The sequence below is a fragment of the Cherax quadricarinatus genome, chromosome 92 (genome assembly GCF_038502225.1).
Source record: "Cherax quadricarinatus isolate ZL_2023a chromosome 92, ASM3850222v1, whole genome shotgun sequence".
NCBI classification, from domain to species: domain Eukaryota; kingdom Metazoa; phylum Arthropoda; class Malacostraca; order Decapoda; family Parastacidae; genus Cherax; species Cherax quadricarinatus.
The window spans coordinates 7,269,859-7,287,807 of record NC_091383.1 but is presented as its reverse complement, the minus strand read 5'-3'; the positions used below and the strand labels follow the sequence as shown (position 1 = coordinate 7,287,807).

The 17,949-nt window shown below is 47.1% G+C and overlaps 1 protein-coding gene across 1 annotated transcript in view; it reads left to right on the top strand.

Annotated features, from left to right (window-relative positions):
* The window catches only part of LOC138855389 (uncharacterized), a 293,544-nt gene that overhangs the window by 26,277 nt on the left and 249,318 nt on the right, over positions 1–17,949 (top strand). Inside the window, exon 2 of the mRNA XM_070104527.1 lies at positions 9,938–10,021. Coding sequence (XP_069960628.1) covers positions 9,938–10,021 — 84 coding nt within the window. The remainder of the gene's footprint in view (positions 1–9,937; positions 10,022–17,949) is intronic.

Genomic DNA, 17,949 nt, shown 5'->3' with positions numbered 1-17,949 from the left:
GTAGTACCTTCCTGGAGGGTTGTTACATGACAGGATGGTAGTACCTTCCTGGAGGGTTGTTACATGACAGGATGGTAGTACCTTCCTGGAGGGTTGTTACATGACAGGATGGTAGTACCTCCCTGGATGCTTGTCACATGACAGGATGGTAGCACCTCCCTGGATGCTTGTCACATGACAGGATGGTAGCACCTCCCTGGATGCTTGTCACATGACAGGATGGTAGCACCTCCCTGGATGCTTGTCACATGACAGGATGGTAGCACCTCCCTGGATGCTTGTCACATGACAGGATGGTAGCACCTCCCTGGATGCTTGTCACATGACAGGATGGTAGCACCTCCCTGGATGCTTGTCACATGACAGGATGGTAGCACCTCCCTGGATGCTTGTCACATGACAGGATGGTAGCACCTCCCTGGATGCTTGTCACATGACAGGATGGTAGCACCTCCCTGGAGGGTTGTCGCATGACAGGATGGTAGTACCTCCCTGGAGGGTTGTCACATGACAGGATGGTAGTACCTCCCTGGAGGGTTGTCACATGACAGGATGGTAGTACCTCCCTGGAGGGTTGTCACATGACAGGATGGTAGTACCTCCCTGGATGGTTGTCACATGACAGGATGGTAGTACCTCCCTGGATGGTTGTCACATGACAGGATGGTAGTACCTCCCTGGATGGTTGTCACATGACAGGATGGTAGTACCTCCCTGGATGGTTGTCACATGACAGGATGGTAGTACCTCCCTGGATGGTTGTCACATGACAGGATGGTAGTACCTCCCTGGATGGTTGTCACATGACAGGATGGTAGTACCTCCCTGGATGGTTGTCACATGACAGGATGGTAGTACCTCCCTGGAGGGTTGTCACATGACAGGATGGTAGTACCTCCCTGGATGGTTGTCACATGACAGGATGGTAGTACCTCCCTGGATGGTTGTCACATGACAGGATGGTAGTACCTCCCTGGATGGTTGTCACATGACAGGATGGTAGTACCTCCCTGGATGGTTGTCACCTGACAGGATGGTAGTACCTCCCTGGATGGTTGTCACATGACAGGATGGTAGTACCTCCCTGGATGGTTGTCACCTGACAGGATGGTAGTACCTCCCTGGATGGTTGTCACATGACAGGATGGTAGTACCTCCCTGGATGGTTGTCACATGACAGGATGGTAGTACCTCCCTGGATGGTTGTCACATGACAGGATGGTAGTACCTCCCTGGATGGTTGTCACATGACAGGATGGTAGTACCTCCCTGGATGGTTGTCACATGACAGGATGGTAGTACCTCCCTGGATGGTTGTCACCTGACAGGATGGTAGTACCTCCCTGGATGGTTGTCACATGACAGGATGGTAGTACCTCCCTGGATGGTTGTCACATGACAGGATGGTAGTACCTCCCTGGATGGTTGTCACATGACAGGATGGTAGTACCTCCCTGGATGGTTGTCACATGACAGGATGGTAGTACCTCCCTGGATGGTTGTCACATGACAGGATGGTAGTACCTCCCTGGATGGTTGTTACATGACAGGATGGTAGTACCTCCCTGGATGGTTGTAACATGACAGGATGGTAGTACCTCCCTGGATGGTTGTCACATGACAGGATGGTAGTACCTCCCTGGATGGTTGTCACATGACAGGATGGTAGTACCTCCCTGGATGGTTGTCACATGACAGGATGGTAGTACCTCCCTGGATGGTTGTCACATGACAGGATGGTAGTACCTCCCTGGATGGTTGTCACATGACAGGATGGTAGTACCTCCCTGGATGGTTGTTACATGACAGGATGGTAGTACCTCCCTGGATGGTTGTAACATGACAGGATGGTAGTACCTCCCTGGATGGTTGTCACATGACAGGATGGTAGTACCTCCCTGGATGGTTGTCACATGACAGGATGGTAGTACCTCCCTGGATGGTTGTCACATGACAGGATGGTAGTACCTCCCCGGATGCTTGTCACATGACAGGATGGTAGTACCTCCCTGGATGGTTGTCACATGACAGGATGGTAGTTCCTCCCTGGTTGCTGTCTACCAACCTGCTACCCATCACAACTACACATTTCAACACAAAGGCTGTTGCATCATCCTATCTAAATGTGATCTGTGTCAAATATCAAAAACGTTGTCAAAATACTTTCACAACTTTGAAAACACTTTCCTCGAGGTCTTTGTGTCTACCAAGACCGCGTCTTAAAACTTCTTGTAGACTTTTGTATTACTGGGTTATTAGTTTTGTGGATGTCATGCAAGTTAGGTCATTTGTGTGATATGGCTGTTACTGGTTGCGAGGGTTTTGAAGCCTGACCTAAAGCCAGAGTTCCTTGTTGATTGCTTGGTGAATCAGTCTGTTGTTGTTAGCGGCCGGTTGGCTTTCATAGCCATCACAAGCTAGTTGATCTGGCACTAGCAGAAAGTACTCGTCCAGATTCCTTTTGAAATTTGAGTTTCTCCCGGAAAGTTACTGATATCTGCTAGCACGACCTACACCATTCTACTAACACCCAGGTACCTATTTGCTGCTAGGTGAACAGGACAACAGGTGTAAGGAAACGCGTCGAAATTTTTCCACCCGCCGGGAATCGAACCCGGGCCCTCCGTGTGTGAAGCGGGAGCTTTAACCACCAGGCCACAGGGGCCACCACGATTGTAAACAAACCAGGGAACGGGTAGGTATTAGGACTCACTTGCCATAGGTTCAAATCCCACCTGTTCCGTGTCTTGAGTGGAATAAACTGCCAAGCATTGCCAATAATTATCAAGGTATTTTTAATGGTTGGTTAGACATACGTAAGCATTAGCTAGATGTTAGATTTACTTACACGAAATTACTAGTACAGAACTAGAGTTTACTGGGATAACGTATTATTCTATACAGAGAAAGATCGCAGTCACCAGGATTCGAACCCACTACAGGAAGATTAGCAAGGTTCCCAATGATGCTCTTCTCCACTCGGCCACAAATGCCACATAAGCTGGACAGTCTTATTTATAACGTTTCTTCCCAAGCCGGGAACACCAGTGAGCCTCAAACATGGTTTTAAGGTTCATTCTCCTGTACATTCTGACCTCACAAGCGATTTTTATGGGAACCTTGCCAGTCTTCCTGTAGTGGGTTCGAATCCTGCTGACTGCGATCCTTCTCTGTATATACCCACTTGTTGAACATAAAAATGGAGGAACACTGCAGAAGGCCTACTGGCCCATACAAGGTAGGTTCTTTTGAAAACCGTCACTAACCAAAGTTACCCAAGAATTTATTCCCGTACCCACGATACCAATCAAACCCAGTTCCTCCCACTCATATTGTCCAATCTCTTTTTAAATCTGATGCGTTGTCGTTCTATGTAAAGCTTTATGTAGACAGCCTGTACTGTCTGCACAGACAGCCCATGCTGTCTGCCAGCTTAGTTCATATTTCGCGCCACTCAGGTGCTGCCCTCTGTAGCCAGGCCTCTGTAGGCAAGCCAGCCTGCCGGCCCATGCCTCCGCCTCACTCACACAGCAGCCTAGCAGGAAGACACAAGTACTCCCAGCTCTCTCTCGTGGGATGGCCCTGCCCGGGCCATGGGCACAAACACACAAGCCTCTGTACCCACCACGACTTAACAATAAAGTAAGAAGTCTCCGAAGATCGTATATCATTCAACCACCCGCTTACAGCCTGCCAAATAATCTCGTTATATTGGTACCAGCAGTGGTCGCAGCAGTTGTGTTTGCCCAAAGCGAGGAAGGAAGAGGGATGAAGTCATCTTCACTTCATCATCCCATACAAGAAGCATCCGTCCCTCAACGAGTTATCCTGATGTCGTGTCTGCACGTTTGCGCATCCAGACACAGGTACAAGCAGGATCCAGCCGAAATTTGCCGAATTTCTTCGAGAATTGTGAGTGGCGTCCCATTGACTCCACGCTACAGTGTCCCACGCTGTTTCTCAAGTCACGTGTTCAGTGTCACTTGCATGTTGCTGTTGTTGTTCAGCTCAGCACAGCCGTTTCAGCAAGCCAGAGGTGAGTTTTGTGGTGATTTCTGCGTCCAGTGTGAGTTCTCTACGTATTTGTGGGTGGGGGAGGAGAGGAGAGGAAGTGGCTGTTCCTCACCTTGCCCATGCTCGCCCTACTCACGCTCACCTGTCTACCATACACCACTCACCACTGCCCACTCCCTCTGCTGTGTTTTCTGCTGTTTTCCATGTGAATTCATTGCCAGAGCTGTGTATCCGAGTGCCCGAGGCCACTCGAAGCTACGTGGACCAGCATGCCACGTAAATCACGACGCCACGTGGATCACGACGCCACGTGGGTGTGGGCGATGTCACGTAGACCTACGAGCTACGTGAGTTACCAGATGTCCCAAGGCCACATGCTGTGGTCTGCTGCCCGCATCACATCGACGTCACCCACGATGCTGCCCGACTTCATGACGTCACGATGTCTGCTGACGTCACCTCGAGATGTCTGCTGACGTCACCTCGAGATGTCTGCTGACGTCACCTCGAGATGTCTGCTGACGTCACCTCGAGATGTCTGCTGACGTCAGTGCTGCTGACATCATCACGCCTGACATCACATGATGTTACATCGAGTGTTTCTAGTAATTATTTTAGTATTGTCGAGAAGACAGAGAAAATATATGTCGTGTGTTAATTAATTCCTCTCAGTGTTCTCACATTTTAGTATATGTCTTAGTGTCAGTTTATTGCACAGAAAAGCATCATTTGCTAGTTTAAGTCATGTTGTACCACGGTGTGTGTAAAGTTTCCGTGTGTCCAGTGAGGTCTGAGCCAGACCTGAGTAGCACCACTGTGTTAAGTCACCCGTGTGACCAGTGTGTTTGACAGCTATCAGACAGCTCCGAGTGACCGAGCCCTCTTGTACAGAAAGCTTTTATGCTCGTCGCTCGTGATGTTCTGCAGAATCGTACCTGCTACGATTCCCATCGAGATTTGTTTCACTTCACCTCCAGACCGTCAGAGTGCAGTTATATGTAGAGAAACAAGTCTGGGGACGCTTAGACTAACCTCTGCTATAACTCCAACTGTCGAGAGAATAATACTTGTCAAGCCGCAGTCAGCCCTGTCGGCAGGCGCTGTGTCAGCCTCGTGTCACAAGCTTCAGTGAGCAGCCTGCACAAAGAAGATGTCACTTTGACTGCTAGCTCTCTCACTGCAGTCTGGTGTATGATGTTACGACTCCCAGATGTTTCGCCCAGTCGTCTCTGCCACGACTCGCTCCACAACTCGCCGGCAGTGACAGCCCAGCGACAGTACCAGTCGAGAAGTGTCCTGAGTCGCTTGCCAGAAGTCCTGCCCAGTTGCCGAGTTTTGTCGACGCCTCGAGGGCACCAGCATGTCGTGCCCCAGGTTGAGTGAAACCTGCAGCGACTCCTACGATGACTGCTTCACCATTCCAGAGGAGACCGTACCCTGTTACGTCACAGCTCAGCTGCAGCGATGTCTCCTGTGTTGCAGTATCTGTCCAGACGCAGGAAGGCGTGCAGTGATGCCCTTCGACGCTCACTGCCTTTGACCACGATGTTTAGCACACCCCACATGTTTTTTCTTCCCTCCCTGTAGGAAGCTTTTTTTTCATGTCCATATGTATATATATGTTTTTATTTTGTGTTCTGTGCCCTGTTCCTACGAGAGAGAGACCGAGTTTCTTTTACCACCAGTATTGTCGCGTCGGGACGACATGCGGTAGGTGGCCGAGCGTATGTAGACAGCCTGTACTGTCTGCACAGACAGCCCATGCTGTCTGCCAGCTTAGTTCATATTTTGCGCCACTCAGGTGCTGCCCTCTGTAGCCAGGCCTCTTGGTAGGCACGCCAGCCTGCCGGCCCATGCCTCCGCCTCACTCACACAGCAGCCTAGCAGGAAGACACAAGTACTCCCAGCTCTCTCTCATGGGATGGCCCTGCCCGGGCCATGGGCACAAACACACAAGCCTATGTACCCACCACGACTTAATAAATGAAGAAGCCTCTGAAGACATAATTAACCACCAGCTTGCAGCACCTACCAAACAACCCCCTTTACATTTAGCCTATCTGTTTAAGCTTGATAGACACGCTTTTAACATAACCCTGTACTGCAGCTTACAGCTTTCCTTAACTTTTGTCGACAGAATATTGGTATCGCTGAGTTGAATTTGCCTAGTATGGGCCAGTAGGCCTGTATTATAATCAACGGGGAAGCGCTAAACCCGGAGGATTATACAGCGCCTGGGGGGGATGTGGAAGGCATTCAGGCTTAATTCGGGGAACTGAAACACAGATCCAATTCCCCAAATCAAGAGCCCTCACCAACATCAAGGAACCTTCCTTGAGGGGTAGTAGGCCTGCAGTGTTCAATTTCCTTACGCTCCTGTGTTCTTTAGATTAAGACACTTGTACAACAGTTGGGTATCTTTCCTGATGAAAAGTTTCGCCTACACAGTCAAATACAAACAGTAGGCAGTAATGAAATGATATAATCAGTCCATCAACCCTGAAGAAAAGTACCTGAGGTGGTCAGTCCCTTCGTTAGTACTGCTCCCTTAATTTGACTGAAGAAGACCACTGTATAGGCGAAACGTTCTGTGAAAGCTTACTCAGCCCTGTAACAACTTCAGACAGTGAACATTAAAATGGTATAAAATACCGACAGGTTGTTAGGTAAGACACATATGCAACAGTTAGGTATCTTTATTTCGAAACGTTTCGCCTACACAGCAGGCTTCTTCAGTCGAGTACAGAAAAGTTGATAGAAGCAGAAGATACTTGAAGACGATGTAATCAGTCCATCACCCTTAAAGTTTTGAGGTGGTCAGTCCCTCAGTTTGGAGAAGAGTATTGTTTCATTGTCTGAAACAATATGGAGATAGAAGTGACAGGATGGAGCCTTATATACCGCCAGGAGGTGAGACGTAGGCCACTAGTAGAGGTACGAATGTCGTTGGAAGGTCAGGTCCCTCTCAAATCCAGCCATTCTCACTAGTAGAAGTTGACAAAGTTGATTTCAGGTCTGTACCAAGATACCCTTGTGTTGCAGTGTCTGACAGAGTGATGTAGTTACCTACGTCTCACCAGGCCCGGTGGCCTGGTGGGTGGCCCGGTGGCCTGGTAGCTAAAGCTCCCGCTTCACACACGGAGGGCCCGGGTTCGATTCCCGGCGGGTGGAAACATTCGACACGTTTCCTTACACCTGTTGTCCTGTTCACCTAGCAGCAAATAGGTACCTGGGTGTTAGTCGACTGGTGTGGGTCGCATCCTGGGGGACAAGATTAAGGACCCCAATGGAAATAAGTTAGACAGTCCTCGATGACGCACTGACTTTCTTGGGTTATTCTGGGTGGCTAACCCTCCGGGGTTAAAAATCCGAACGAAATCTTATCTTATCTTGGCGCTATATAAGGCTCCATCCTGTCACTTCTACTCCATATTGTTTCAGACTATGGAACAATGCTCTTCTCCAGACTGAGGGACTGACCACCTCAAAACTTTAAGGGTGATGGACTGATTACATCGTCTTCAAGTCTCTTCTGCTTCTATCACCTTTTCTGTACTCGACTGAAGAAGCCTACTGTGTAAGCGAAACGTTTCGAAATAAAGATACCTAACTGTTGCATATGTGTCGTACCTAACAACTTCAGACAGTATTACCAAGGCTGGCTCCTCCTCAGGAAAATTAATGAATAGAAAAAGAAATAATAATTAACAAAGATAAACACTTTATTATTTAGTAATACAAAGACAAAACAGTGAAACATGAAGGTGTATCCTATTTGAAAGAAAAATGAAATAAAAAAATGACATTTGAATTGAACGCTAATATGTACAGTTATACTGGGGTGTCTGGTGGAGGTTGACACTGGTAGAAATTGTAGCTGTTGATGATGGAAATAAATGGTATAAAATACCGACACAATGGAAATATAAACACAAATTCAGTATAATGTGATCCTTTATTGACTACGTTTCGCCCACACAGTGGGCTTTTTCAAGTCACAAACAGAACTACCTGGGGTGGAAGGAACGCGAGTATTTATAGTCCGGTTCAGAATGCTGAGGTCAGGTGGAGAATGCTGCATCTGATGATGTACCGAGTGGGGTGATGATGGGGTGATGATGGGGGGGGTCACAGGTGTTGGTGACAACCCAACGACTAGTTCTTCACAGAGTCTATAGCCTTGAATAGTCAGTCCAGATGACAGGAACGTAGGTTCTTTACCGCTGCAAAGATGAGGGGGTAGTGTCCTGTACAATTAATCAGGTAGGTAGATGAATGGTTCAGAGAACCGACATGTTGATAAATTAGACACATGTCGGTTCTCTGAACCATTCATCTACAAACCTGTCAGACACTGCAACTTCTTGGGATCCTAATACTTAGGAATTCTTCGCTTGCCTAACCCTTGGGCACGACCTACTTCCACATTGAACAAATGTGACACCACCTACGACTGCTGCACCTCTCCTGCCATACGGTTTATAAGCTCCTTCTCCGCTCATATGCTGTATTCTATTCAAGATTGATGGACTGACCACATCGACTCAAGGTTGAGGGACTGATTACCTCATTCTCCTCCTGTTCTTCAACTTTCTCCTATGTATAGACTGATGAAGCCACTGTGTGGCGAAACGTTTCCTCAATAAAGATACCCAAGCGTTGCACATGTGTCTAATTTATCAATTAATCAGGTAGGTAGATTATAAGGTGACGTCCCAAGACCGGTTTCAGTCCGTCTCCTTCAACACTTCTCGTTGGTTGGCAGGTGACCCGATCTGTCATTCCAAGCTGGAAAGAGAGACAGGTTACCCACTGCTTAACAAATCACTCTCCATGATAAGTGCAAGATACTTAAAAAAGGTGGTGACTATCGAAAAGTCTCATGTGGAGCTTAAAACTGAAAGGACAAAGTTTATTATTGGTCAAAAGTGAAGCTTTCAACCAGTATCCACTAGAATAGGAGCAGAGGTTTTTACTTGCAGTTGTGCTGGGAGCTGTGAGTCGAGTGATTACTGTTTGGCCGGAGCCCCACACGTCACCTTTCGGGGGGGGGGGGGGACGGGGAAAAGCGGGAGCTAAACTGACCCTACCTTAACAAGCAGCCGACAATCAAACTATCGTTACCATATACTCGCTCGGTACTCCTATCTGTTGAACTGCTCTCTCACACGTTCCATCAGTAAAGATACCCAACTGGCGCACATGCTGCATATATCCTGGTAGAATTACCGACAATATGTAAAGTAAAAGGCTTGACGAAGCTCCTGGAGAGCGAAACGTTGCCACAATAAAATACCACATTAGTTGCACTTGTGTCCTTTTACTTTTCATGTTGCACATGTCTTAATCATCAATTTCTCGGTATTTTAAAGAATTATCTTCTCTAAATCCTCCTGAAGTTCCGTGACATCAAAGTTTGAATTAGAGCTTATTTCTTAGGTGGCATTGAAAACTGGGATGGGCAAAGATTTTGTAGTGGGATGGATTGTAAAGGACCTGCCGAGTATGGGCCAACAGGCCTCCTGCAGTGTTCCTCCTTTCTTATGTTCTTATGGATCTGTGAAGGACCTGCCTAGTGTGGGCCAACAGGCCTGCTGCAGTGTTTCTCCTTTCTTATGGATTGTAAAGGACCTGCGTAGTATGGGCCAACAGGACTGCTGCAGTGTTCCTCCTTTCTTATGTTCTTATGGATTGTAAAGGACCTGCGTAGTATGGGCCAACAGGCCTGCTGCAGTGTTCCTCCTTTCTTATGTTCTTATGGATTGTAAAGGACCTGCGTAGTATGGGCCAACAGGCCTGCTGCAGTGTTCCTCCTTTCTTATGTTCTTATGGATTGTAAAGGACCTGCGTAGTATGGGCCAACAGGCCTCTTGCAGTGTTTCTCCTTTATGTTCTTAACACATCTCTGGTCTTCTGTTTACAGGTGGAGTCAGAATGGGTGTCGCCCTACAGTAGTACCCTGAGACACGGAGCTTCAGGCCTCTCACTTCACGTTCCTGGAGAACAGGTCAGACCTCAACTTAATTCCACTTAAACAGCAAAAAGGCACAGTACTGTGACTGGAACAGTAGTGTTGTAGATGAATGGTTCACAGAACCGACACATTGATAAATTAGACATATGTGCAACACTTGGGTATTTTTACTGAGGAGACGTTTCGCCACACAGTGGCTTCATTAGTCCATACAAAGGAGAATCGTGAAGAACTCCTCCGGGTCTCCACCATTCTCCTGTGTATGGACTGATGAAGCCACTGTGTGGCGAAACGTTTCCTCAATGAAGATACCCAGGTGTTGCACATATGTCTAATTTATTAATACTTAATAGTATTAACGTTGGTAGAATTACCGACAACATGTAAAGTAAAAAGACACTAGTATAAGTAATGTGACATTTTATTGTGGCAACGTTTCGCTTGATAAAGCTCCTGGAGAGGGAAACGTTGCCACAATGTCACATTATGTAAAGTAAAAGGACACAAGTGCAACTAATGTGACATTTATTGTGGCAACGTTTCGCTCTCCAGGAGCTTTATCAAGCCATTACAAACAATACATGGACACAGAGGGTATATAAAGGCTCAGAGTGAGGTGAATACTAGTGAGGTACCATTTCGATGTTCACTAGTGGTAGTAGTAGTAGTAGTAGTAGTAGTAGTAGTGGTAGTGACAAAAGTAATACAATATGGTAGAGCAATTAATTCGTACATGAGTAAAAGGATATAAAAGCTATTACTTGGGTAACATAAAAATAGGTTGGACAAATATAAACTGGAATGAGGCAGGTTGTTTCAGTGTTCACTCTCTGTGCTTTGTGTAGTATAACAGGAGAGACTATGTGATGGCAGGGTTTACTGTTTTCAGGAGGATTCTTGCTAAGACTTCGGAGATGGTGAAGCTGCCGTTGTTTTGTTTAATTGTATTCGAAACAGCGATCAGTGCTGATTCAAGGCACTTGCGTGTGCGGAAATTAGTTTCTTTTATCACTAATTGGGCGTCTCTGAATTTCATAAGATGATTGGTGGAATTTCGGTGTTGTACACAGGCGTTGTTTAAGTTGTCGTTCCTACATGCGTATATGTGTTCATTGAGGCGGGTGTCGAGGTTTCTTGCTGTTTCACCTACGTAGATCTTGTCACAGCCTCCACAGGGTATAGTGTAAACTCCTGCATTGACTGGTTCGTGGTGCTTGGGTTTTGTCCTGGTTAGATCCTTTATTGAAGTGGTAGAAGCGATGGCGACTCTGGTGTTAGCTTGTGAAAGTACTTTTGAAACGTTTAGTGCAACCTGGCTGTTGGGAAGAATTATGACTTTGTTGGGAGCGGTGTTGATGCGTGGAGAATTGATGATCTGAAGAGCTCTTTTCTTGCAGTCTTTGATGAAAAAAGAAGGAAATTGTAACTCAGTGAATGTTTGGTGAATGTAAGTAGTTTCTTGACGAGGAATGTACTTACATTCACCAAACATTCACTGAGTTACAATTTCCTTCTTTTTTCATCAAAGACTGCAAGAAAAGAGCTCTTCAGATCATCAATTCTCCACGCATCAACACCGCTCCCAACAAAGTCATAATTCTTCCCAACAGCCAGGTTGCACTAAACGTCTCAAAAGTACTTTCACAAGCTAACACCAGAGTCGCCATCGCTTCTACCACTTCAATAAAGGATCTAACCAGGACAAAACCCAAGCACCACGAACCAGTCAATGCAGGAGTTTACACTATACCCTGTGGAGGCTGTGACAAGATCTACGTAGGTGAAACAGCAAGAAACCTCGACACCCGCCTCAATGAACACATATACGCATGTAGGAACGACAACTTAAACAACGCCTGTGTACAACACCGAAATTCCACCAATCATCTTATGAAATTCAGAGACGCCCAATTAGTGATAAAAGAAACTAATTTCCGCACACGCAAGTGCCTTGAATCAGCACTGATCGCTGTTTCGAATACAATTAAACAAAACAACGGCAGCTTCACCATCTCCGAAGTCTTAGCAAGAATCCTCCTGAAAACAGTAAACCCTGCCATCACATAGTCTCTCCTGTTATACTACACAAAGCACAGAGAGTGAACACTGAAACAACCTGCCTCATTCCAGTTTATATTTGTCCAACCTATTTTTATGTTACCCAAGTAATAGCTTTTATATCCTTTTACTCATGTACGAATTAATTGCTCTACCATATTGTATTACTTTTGTCACTACCACTACTACTACTACTACCACTAGTGAACATCGAAATGGTACCTCACTAGTATTCACCTCACTCTGAGCCTTTATATACCCTCTGTGTCCATGTATTGTTTGTAATGGCTTGATAAAGCTCCTGGAGAGCGAAACGTTGCCACAATAAATGTCACATTAGTTGCACTTGTGTCCTTTTACTTTACATATTGTCGGTAATTCTACCAACTTTATTACAATGTCACATTAGTTGCACTTGTGTCCTTTTACTTTATAATATTTAAATAACAGAGAAGATTATGACGACGTTTAGGTCTCACTTGGACTATTTACAAGTCACTTTGATTTGTAAATGGTCGAAAAGTTGTATCAGAACGTCGTAGTAAGAGTCTATCTCCTACATGCGGGTTATTTGAGTACAATCCACTCTACACGACGAGTGAGAGGTGTGAAACGAGTTTTAGAAGTACTCTGAGTGCGAGAAATGTGTGAGTATCTTCACTAATAACACTCACATGTGTAAAGTAAAAGGTCACAAGTGCAACTAATGTGACATTTTATTGTGGCAACGTTTCGCTCTCCAGGAGCTTTATCAAGCCGTTACAAAGAGCACATGTATGTATGTATAATGTTCGCCAAGACCAGGGTCCTGGCACGGGTCTTAATCTTGAGATGACTCGTCTCTGGCTCCTGAAGGAGAATTGATTCTTCACTGTTGCAGCATATACTGCTCAAGCACTGTTCTGGACAGTTCAGCTAGTGTGCCTTATAAGCGACTGAGGTTACTCCATCTCAGCTGTTTCCTGAGCTGGGGACTGGGCTCTGTCCGCTCTGATAATCTGCAGATTCATGGCATCCACTGTTTCCTGCTCTGTCAGTAAGCACACTCTCAGGAGTGTGCTGACCATCTGCCGGAACATGCTCTGTTGTTCCGTGGAGGTGATTGTGTTGCAGTTGTGATGAATGGTTTGAAAAACCGACAAGTTGAAGATTGAGACACTTATGCAGCATATGGGAATCTTTATTCAGGAAACGTTTCGCCACACAGTGGCTTCATCAGTCCAATACAAAGAGGAAGGCGTAAGGAGATGAGGAGAATGAGGTAATCAGTCCCTCAACCTGGAGTCGATGTGTTCAGTCCATCAATCTTGTAGAATGTACAGCATAGGGCCGTAGACGTGGCTTATATACTGTAGTGAGGTGACGTGAAGCAGATGGAGGCGGGGTCATAGTGGTACCATCCACTAGTCGAAGTAGGTCTTCGTCCAAAGGTTGAACAAGTGTTGAAGAATTCTTTGTAACAAGATCCCATGATGCTGCAGTGTCTGACAGTTGTGATGAATGGTTTGAAAAACCGACAAGTGTCTCAATCTTCAACTTGTCGGTTTTTCAAACCATTCATCACAACTGTCAGACACTGCAGCATCATGGGATCTTCTTACAAAGAATTCTTCAACGCTTGTTCAACCTTTGGACAAAGACCTACTTCGACTAGTGGATGGTACCACTATGATCCCGCCTCCGTCTGCTTCAAGTCACCTCACTACAGTATATAAGCCACGTCTACGGCCCTATGCTGTTAGGTAAGACACATATGCAACAGTTAGGTATCTTTATTTCGAAACGTTTCGCCTACACAGTAGGCTTCTTCAGTCGAGTACAGAAAGGTTGATAGAAGCAGAAGATACTTGAAGACGATGTAATCAGTCCATCACCCTTAAAGTTTTGAGGTGGTCAGTCCCTCAGTCTGGAGAAGAGCATTGTTCCGTTGTCTGAAACAATATGAAGTTGAAGTGACAGAATGGGGCCTTTATATAGTGCCAGGAGGTGAGACGAAGGTTGCTTTGGGAGGGCAGGTCCTTCTCAAACCCAGTGTAGAGGTTGTCGAAGTGGTCTGTATAATATCCGTGAATGCTTTGATGAGTGTTAAGAGATCCTCTCAGTTGAGGGCCTGCGTTGTCGGTGGGTTCGAAGCAGTGGACATTATCTGGGCTGTTGTAATCTGTGGGGACTGCTGAGGGTTGTATTTCTTCACTGTGCACACCGTAGCCTGTTGCTGTATGCCAAGTTGTGTACCCGGCATCTGCTGGAGAGGTGCAGGCACAGCCTGCATAGTGGTTGCGCCTGGCAAGGAGGCCGGTGGGAGCTCGTGTAGTGCCGTCTCCTGATTGTGTTGCCCAGATGTTTCCTGTTGGCGCCACTTGTTCCTCATGTTTTTATTTCTTCGTTGCGGTAGTGGGGCAGGATGCTCCTGTTCATGACGCCTGGTTGAGTCTTCAAGGGTCGGAAATTCCTGGGCATTGAGTTGGGTTGCCTGATGAGAGTTCTGCAGTATGGCAGGATTCTCTGCTCCCATCGTCTGCTGAGGGTGATGCTCTGCCGTAGCATGCTGTCTCGTCGTTGGTGTCTTCCAGGCCTCACGAATTCTAGTGAGCCTCTCGGGGCATCGTGGGTTCCAGGCATGGTGTTTCTGCCTGCAATTCGGGCATCGTGGAGTGGGTAGCGATGCATTCTTCAGCTTGGTGATGCATTCCTCGGTAGGGTGGTGCTGGCTGCAGACACCGCAGATTACTCTGTTCGGACAGAGTGCACCCAGGTGTCGTAACGTTGGCACTTGAAACAGCGAACTGGTTCTGCCGTGAAGGTCCTGACATTGTACCTGCCCCAAGAACCGAGGTCCAGCTGGGATGGCAGCGGTCCTACATGCTGAATGAGGACCTGCCGGGTTGGTGCGTTGCCTGTCGACTTTGCCTTGAGACGCAGAGCTGACACGACCCTGGGGCGAGCTGCTATTGCCTCGATGGGTATCATCAGCGGGTATCGCATCACTACACCCTTGGTGACCTTCTGCCGAGAGTCCAGTTCCTCCAGGGTGAAGGAGCGGTCTGTCTCCATGACCTTTTCAAGTTGATATGCATTTCCCTGTTGATAGGAGTCAGTACTGGTTCTCCCCTCAGGTTGAACCATATCTTGAACCTCAGTTTGTGCCGTGTTTCCAGGTGTGTAACCACACCATAGTGGGTTTTGTGTTCCCCATAAGCCTTTACCTTGAAACTGGAAGGTGATTTGAGCTGGTTTACCTGCTCCTTGGAGGGACGGTGTGTCTTACTGTTCACATTGATCCATCCTTCCGTATTCTCTGGCTGCATGGTTAGGCTTGTCAGAACTGGAGACTTTTCCTCTGATGACACGGAGTGGTCTCGCAACTTCTTCGCTAGGATTGAGCCCCACATTTCTAAATCCGAGTCGTCCACTTCTAAATCCGAGTCATCCGTCGTGTCCCTGGAACATCGTGACCTCTTCCTTTTGGCAGAAGCCATGCGTCTGTCCACGTGGTGCTGGGCTGTGATGCTGAACAGTACGTACCTCTCTGTGCGACTTCTGATGTCTGTGATGTACCTGTCTGAGTCGAGATTGATGGACTGACCACAGTACATGAACGAACGAACGAATAAGTTCAGGTAAGATCCCAAATGGGATGAGTGGGGAAGACGGGACAGACGAAGAATAGTGCTGGAGAGGAGTGTTCTTAGTCAGAGAAATAGAGCCAGGGCTTAACCCAGCAGCTAAGGCGATCGTGGGACAGACATTGAGAAGAGAAATTCAGGCTCTTCTGTTGGGACTCCGGTGGGTTGAGCGGAGAGGACGGGACAGGCGAAGATTAGCGCTAGAGAGGAGTGTAGAATTGAGCCAGGTCTTAACCTGAAATCTAAGGCGAAAGTGGGTCAGAGAATGGTACCTGTCACCGAATCCAATGTTATTTGTAAATAGGGTTAGGAGCAGGATCATGCAAGGACTAGAAAATGTGTTGGTTTGTGGGTCTGCGAATGTCTTCGTCAAGGAGAGAGGTCCAGTAGTCACGTCGTGTCTCAAGTTTGTCCATCTGTCTGTCACTGAGCGTGTTCCAGAACAGATTCAGCGCAGGGATGTCTAATTGGGCATGGAGAGACTCGCTTGTGGCGAAGTCTTCCCATCCGACATCAAGCACCCAGCGCAGCACTTTGTTCTGGACACGCTGCAGTTTAAGTTTGTTTTAGCTGCAAGAGAGAGGGCTAGAGGAGAGTAAGTTATCAAAGGACGTATTAGGGGTTTGTAGAGGTGTAGTTTGGTGCGTTGGGAGGCATGTTGCAGCTTGTAGAGGCCCGCAAGGGCCTTACTAGCTATTGCATGCCTTGAGTGAATGTGTCCGTGTAAGCGAAGAAGGTAATCAAGATTAACGCCAAGGACAGTGACAGATTGTGTGATAGGGAAGTAAGTGCGGGTGTCAGCAGTTCTTAGCTCCACAGGTAATGGAGGATCAAACCATACCACGGGCGGGGATAGAACCCGCGATCGGAGAGTCTCAAAACTCCAGACCGTCGCGTTAGCCACTGGACCAGCTAGCCACAATAAGATTCGCCCAACTAGGTATATTTCTACACCATAGGAAGGTTAGCATAGGCATCCCTACGTACTACCGCCACTCCTTCACAAGAAGTCCACTGCTTGCCTGGTGTATACTTCTACACAACCAACCAGAATGAGAACGCAATGTACACTCCAGAAATTATTCAACGCCTCCACAACGGGACAGTCAAGTTCACCTGCGACTCAACTCGATCATTGACCACTGAATCCCTGATCAACCTTCTCTCAAAAAGTCACCGCTTTGTGGCACTCGACTACACCACAAGGAAGAAATTCAGGACTCTCCAGAATGGGGCTGCCGAAGACGGTACCGTCATCTACAGGACTGTCAATGATCAATCATCGTGAAGGCAAGTTTCCCCAGCACTTTGTTGCCTGCTAAAGCTGGGGTGTGGCTCCAAAACGAACCCTGTAATTGCTGCCTCCGCCCTCCTGTGCTGCTGAAGATGCTAAACGAGAAGTTACTTCCCGCTTGGGGGACTCACCGCAAGACAGAAGAAGTCACCCTCCAACCGGTGGGCCCCAAGAAAGAATACAGAAGAAAGAAGATGAACAACATCCCCCGCCCGGGAGGCCACCGCCGGGTAGCCAGGTTTGCCGGAAGTACCGGCAAACCTACAGCAACAACAACAACACACGTCATTGTTCATCGACGATCTCGCCTCTCTCGAATTACCCCTTCAGAACACACAGATCCACACAGGATGCCATTAACATCATTCTCAACTACATCCACATAAACACAAAACAAAGAAACAGGACAGCCCTGGTTGCAAAAGACGTTGAAAAAGCTTTTGACACTGTCTGGCACGAAGGGCTCAAGTACAAACTCTGCACTAACTTTAACCTGCCTCTCACTACTCGTAAACTCCTCTGCAACTTCCTAGACGGCCGTACCATGAGAATCAAATTCCAAGGCTGTTACTCTGACTACTTCACACTAAATACCGGAGTACCCCAGGGATCTGTCCTCTCCCCTACCCTCTACATTTTATACACTAACGACATTCCAACACCTGTATACCACAACTCCATCACACTAGAATATGCAGACGACATTAAACAACTTATCACTCACGCCAATATAGATACACTCTGAAGATTGAGACACTTATGCAACATATGGGAATCTTTATTCAGGAAACGTCTCGCCACACAGTGGCTTCATCAGTCCAATACAAAGTAGAAAGGCGTAAGGAGAGGAGGAGTTTGAGGTAATCAGTCCCTCAGCCTGGGGTCGATGTGTTCAGTCCATCACACAATCTATCACTGTCCTTGGCGTTAATCTCGACTACCTTTTTCGCTTACACGGAGACATTCACTCAAGGCATGCAATA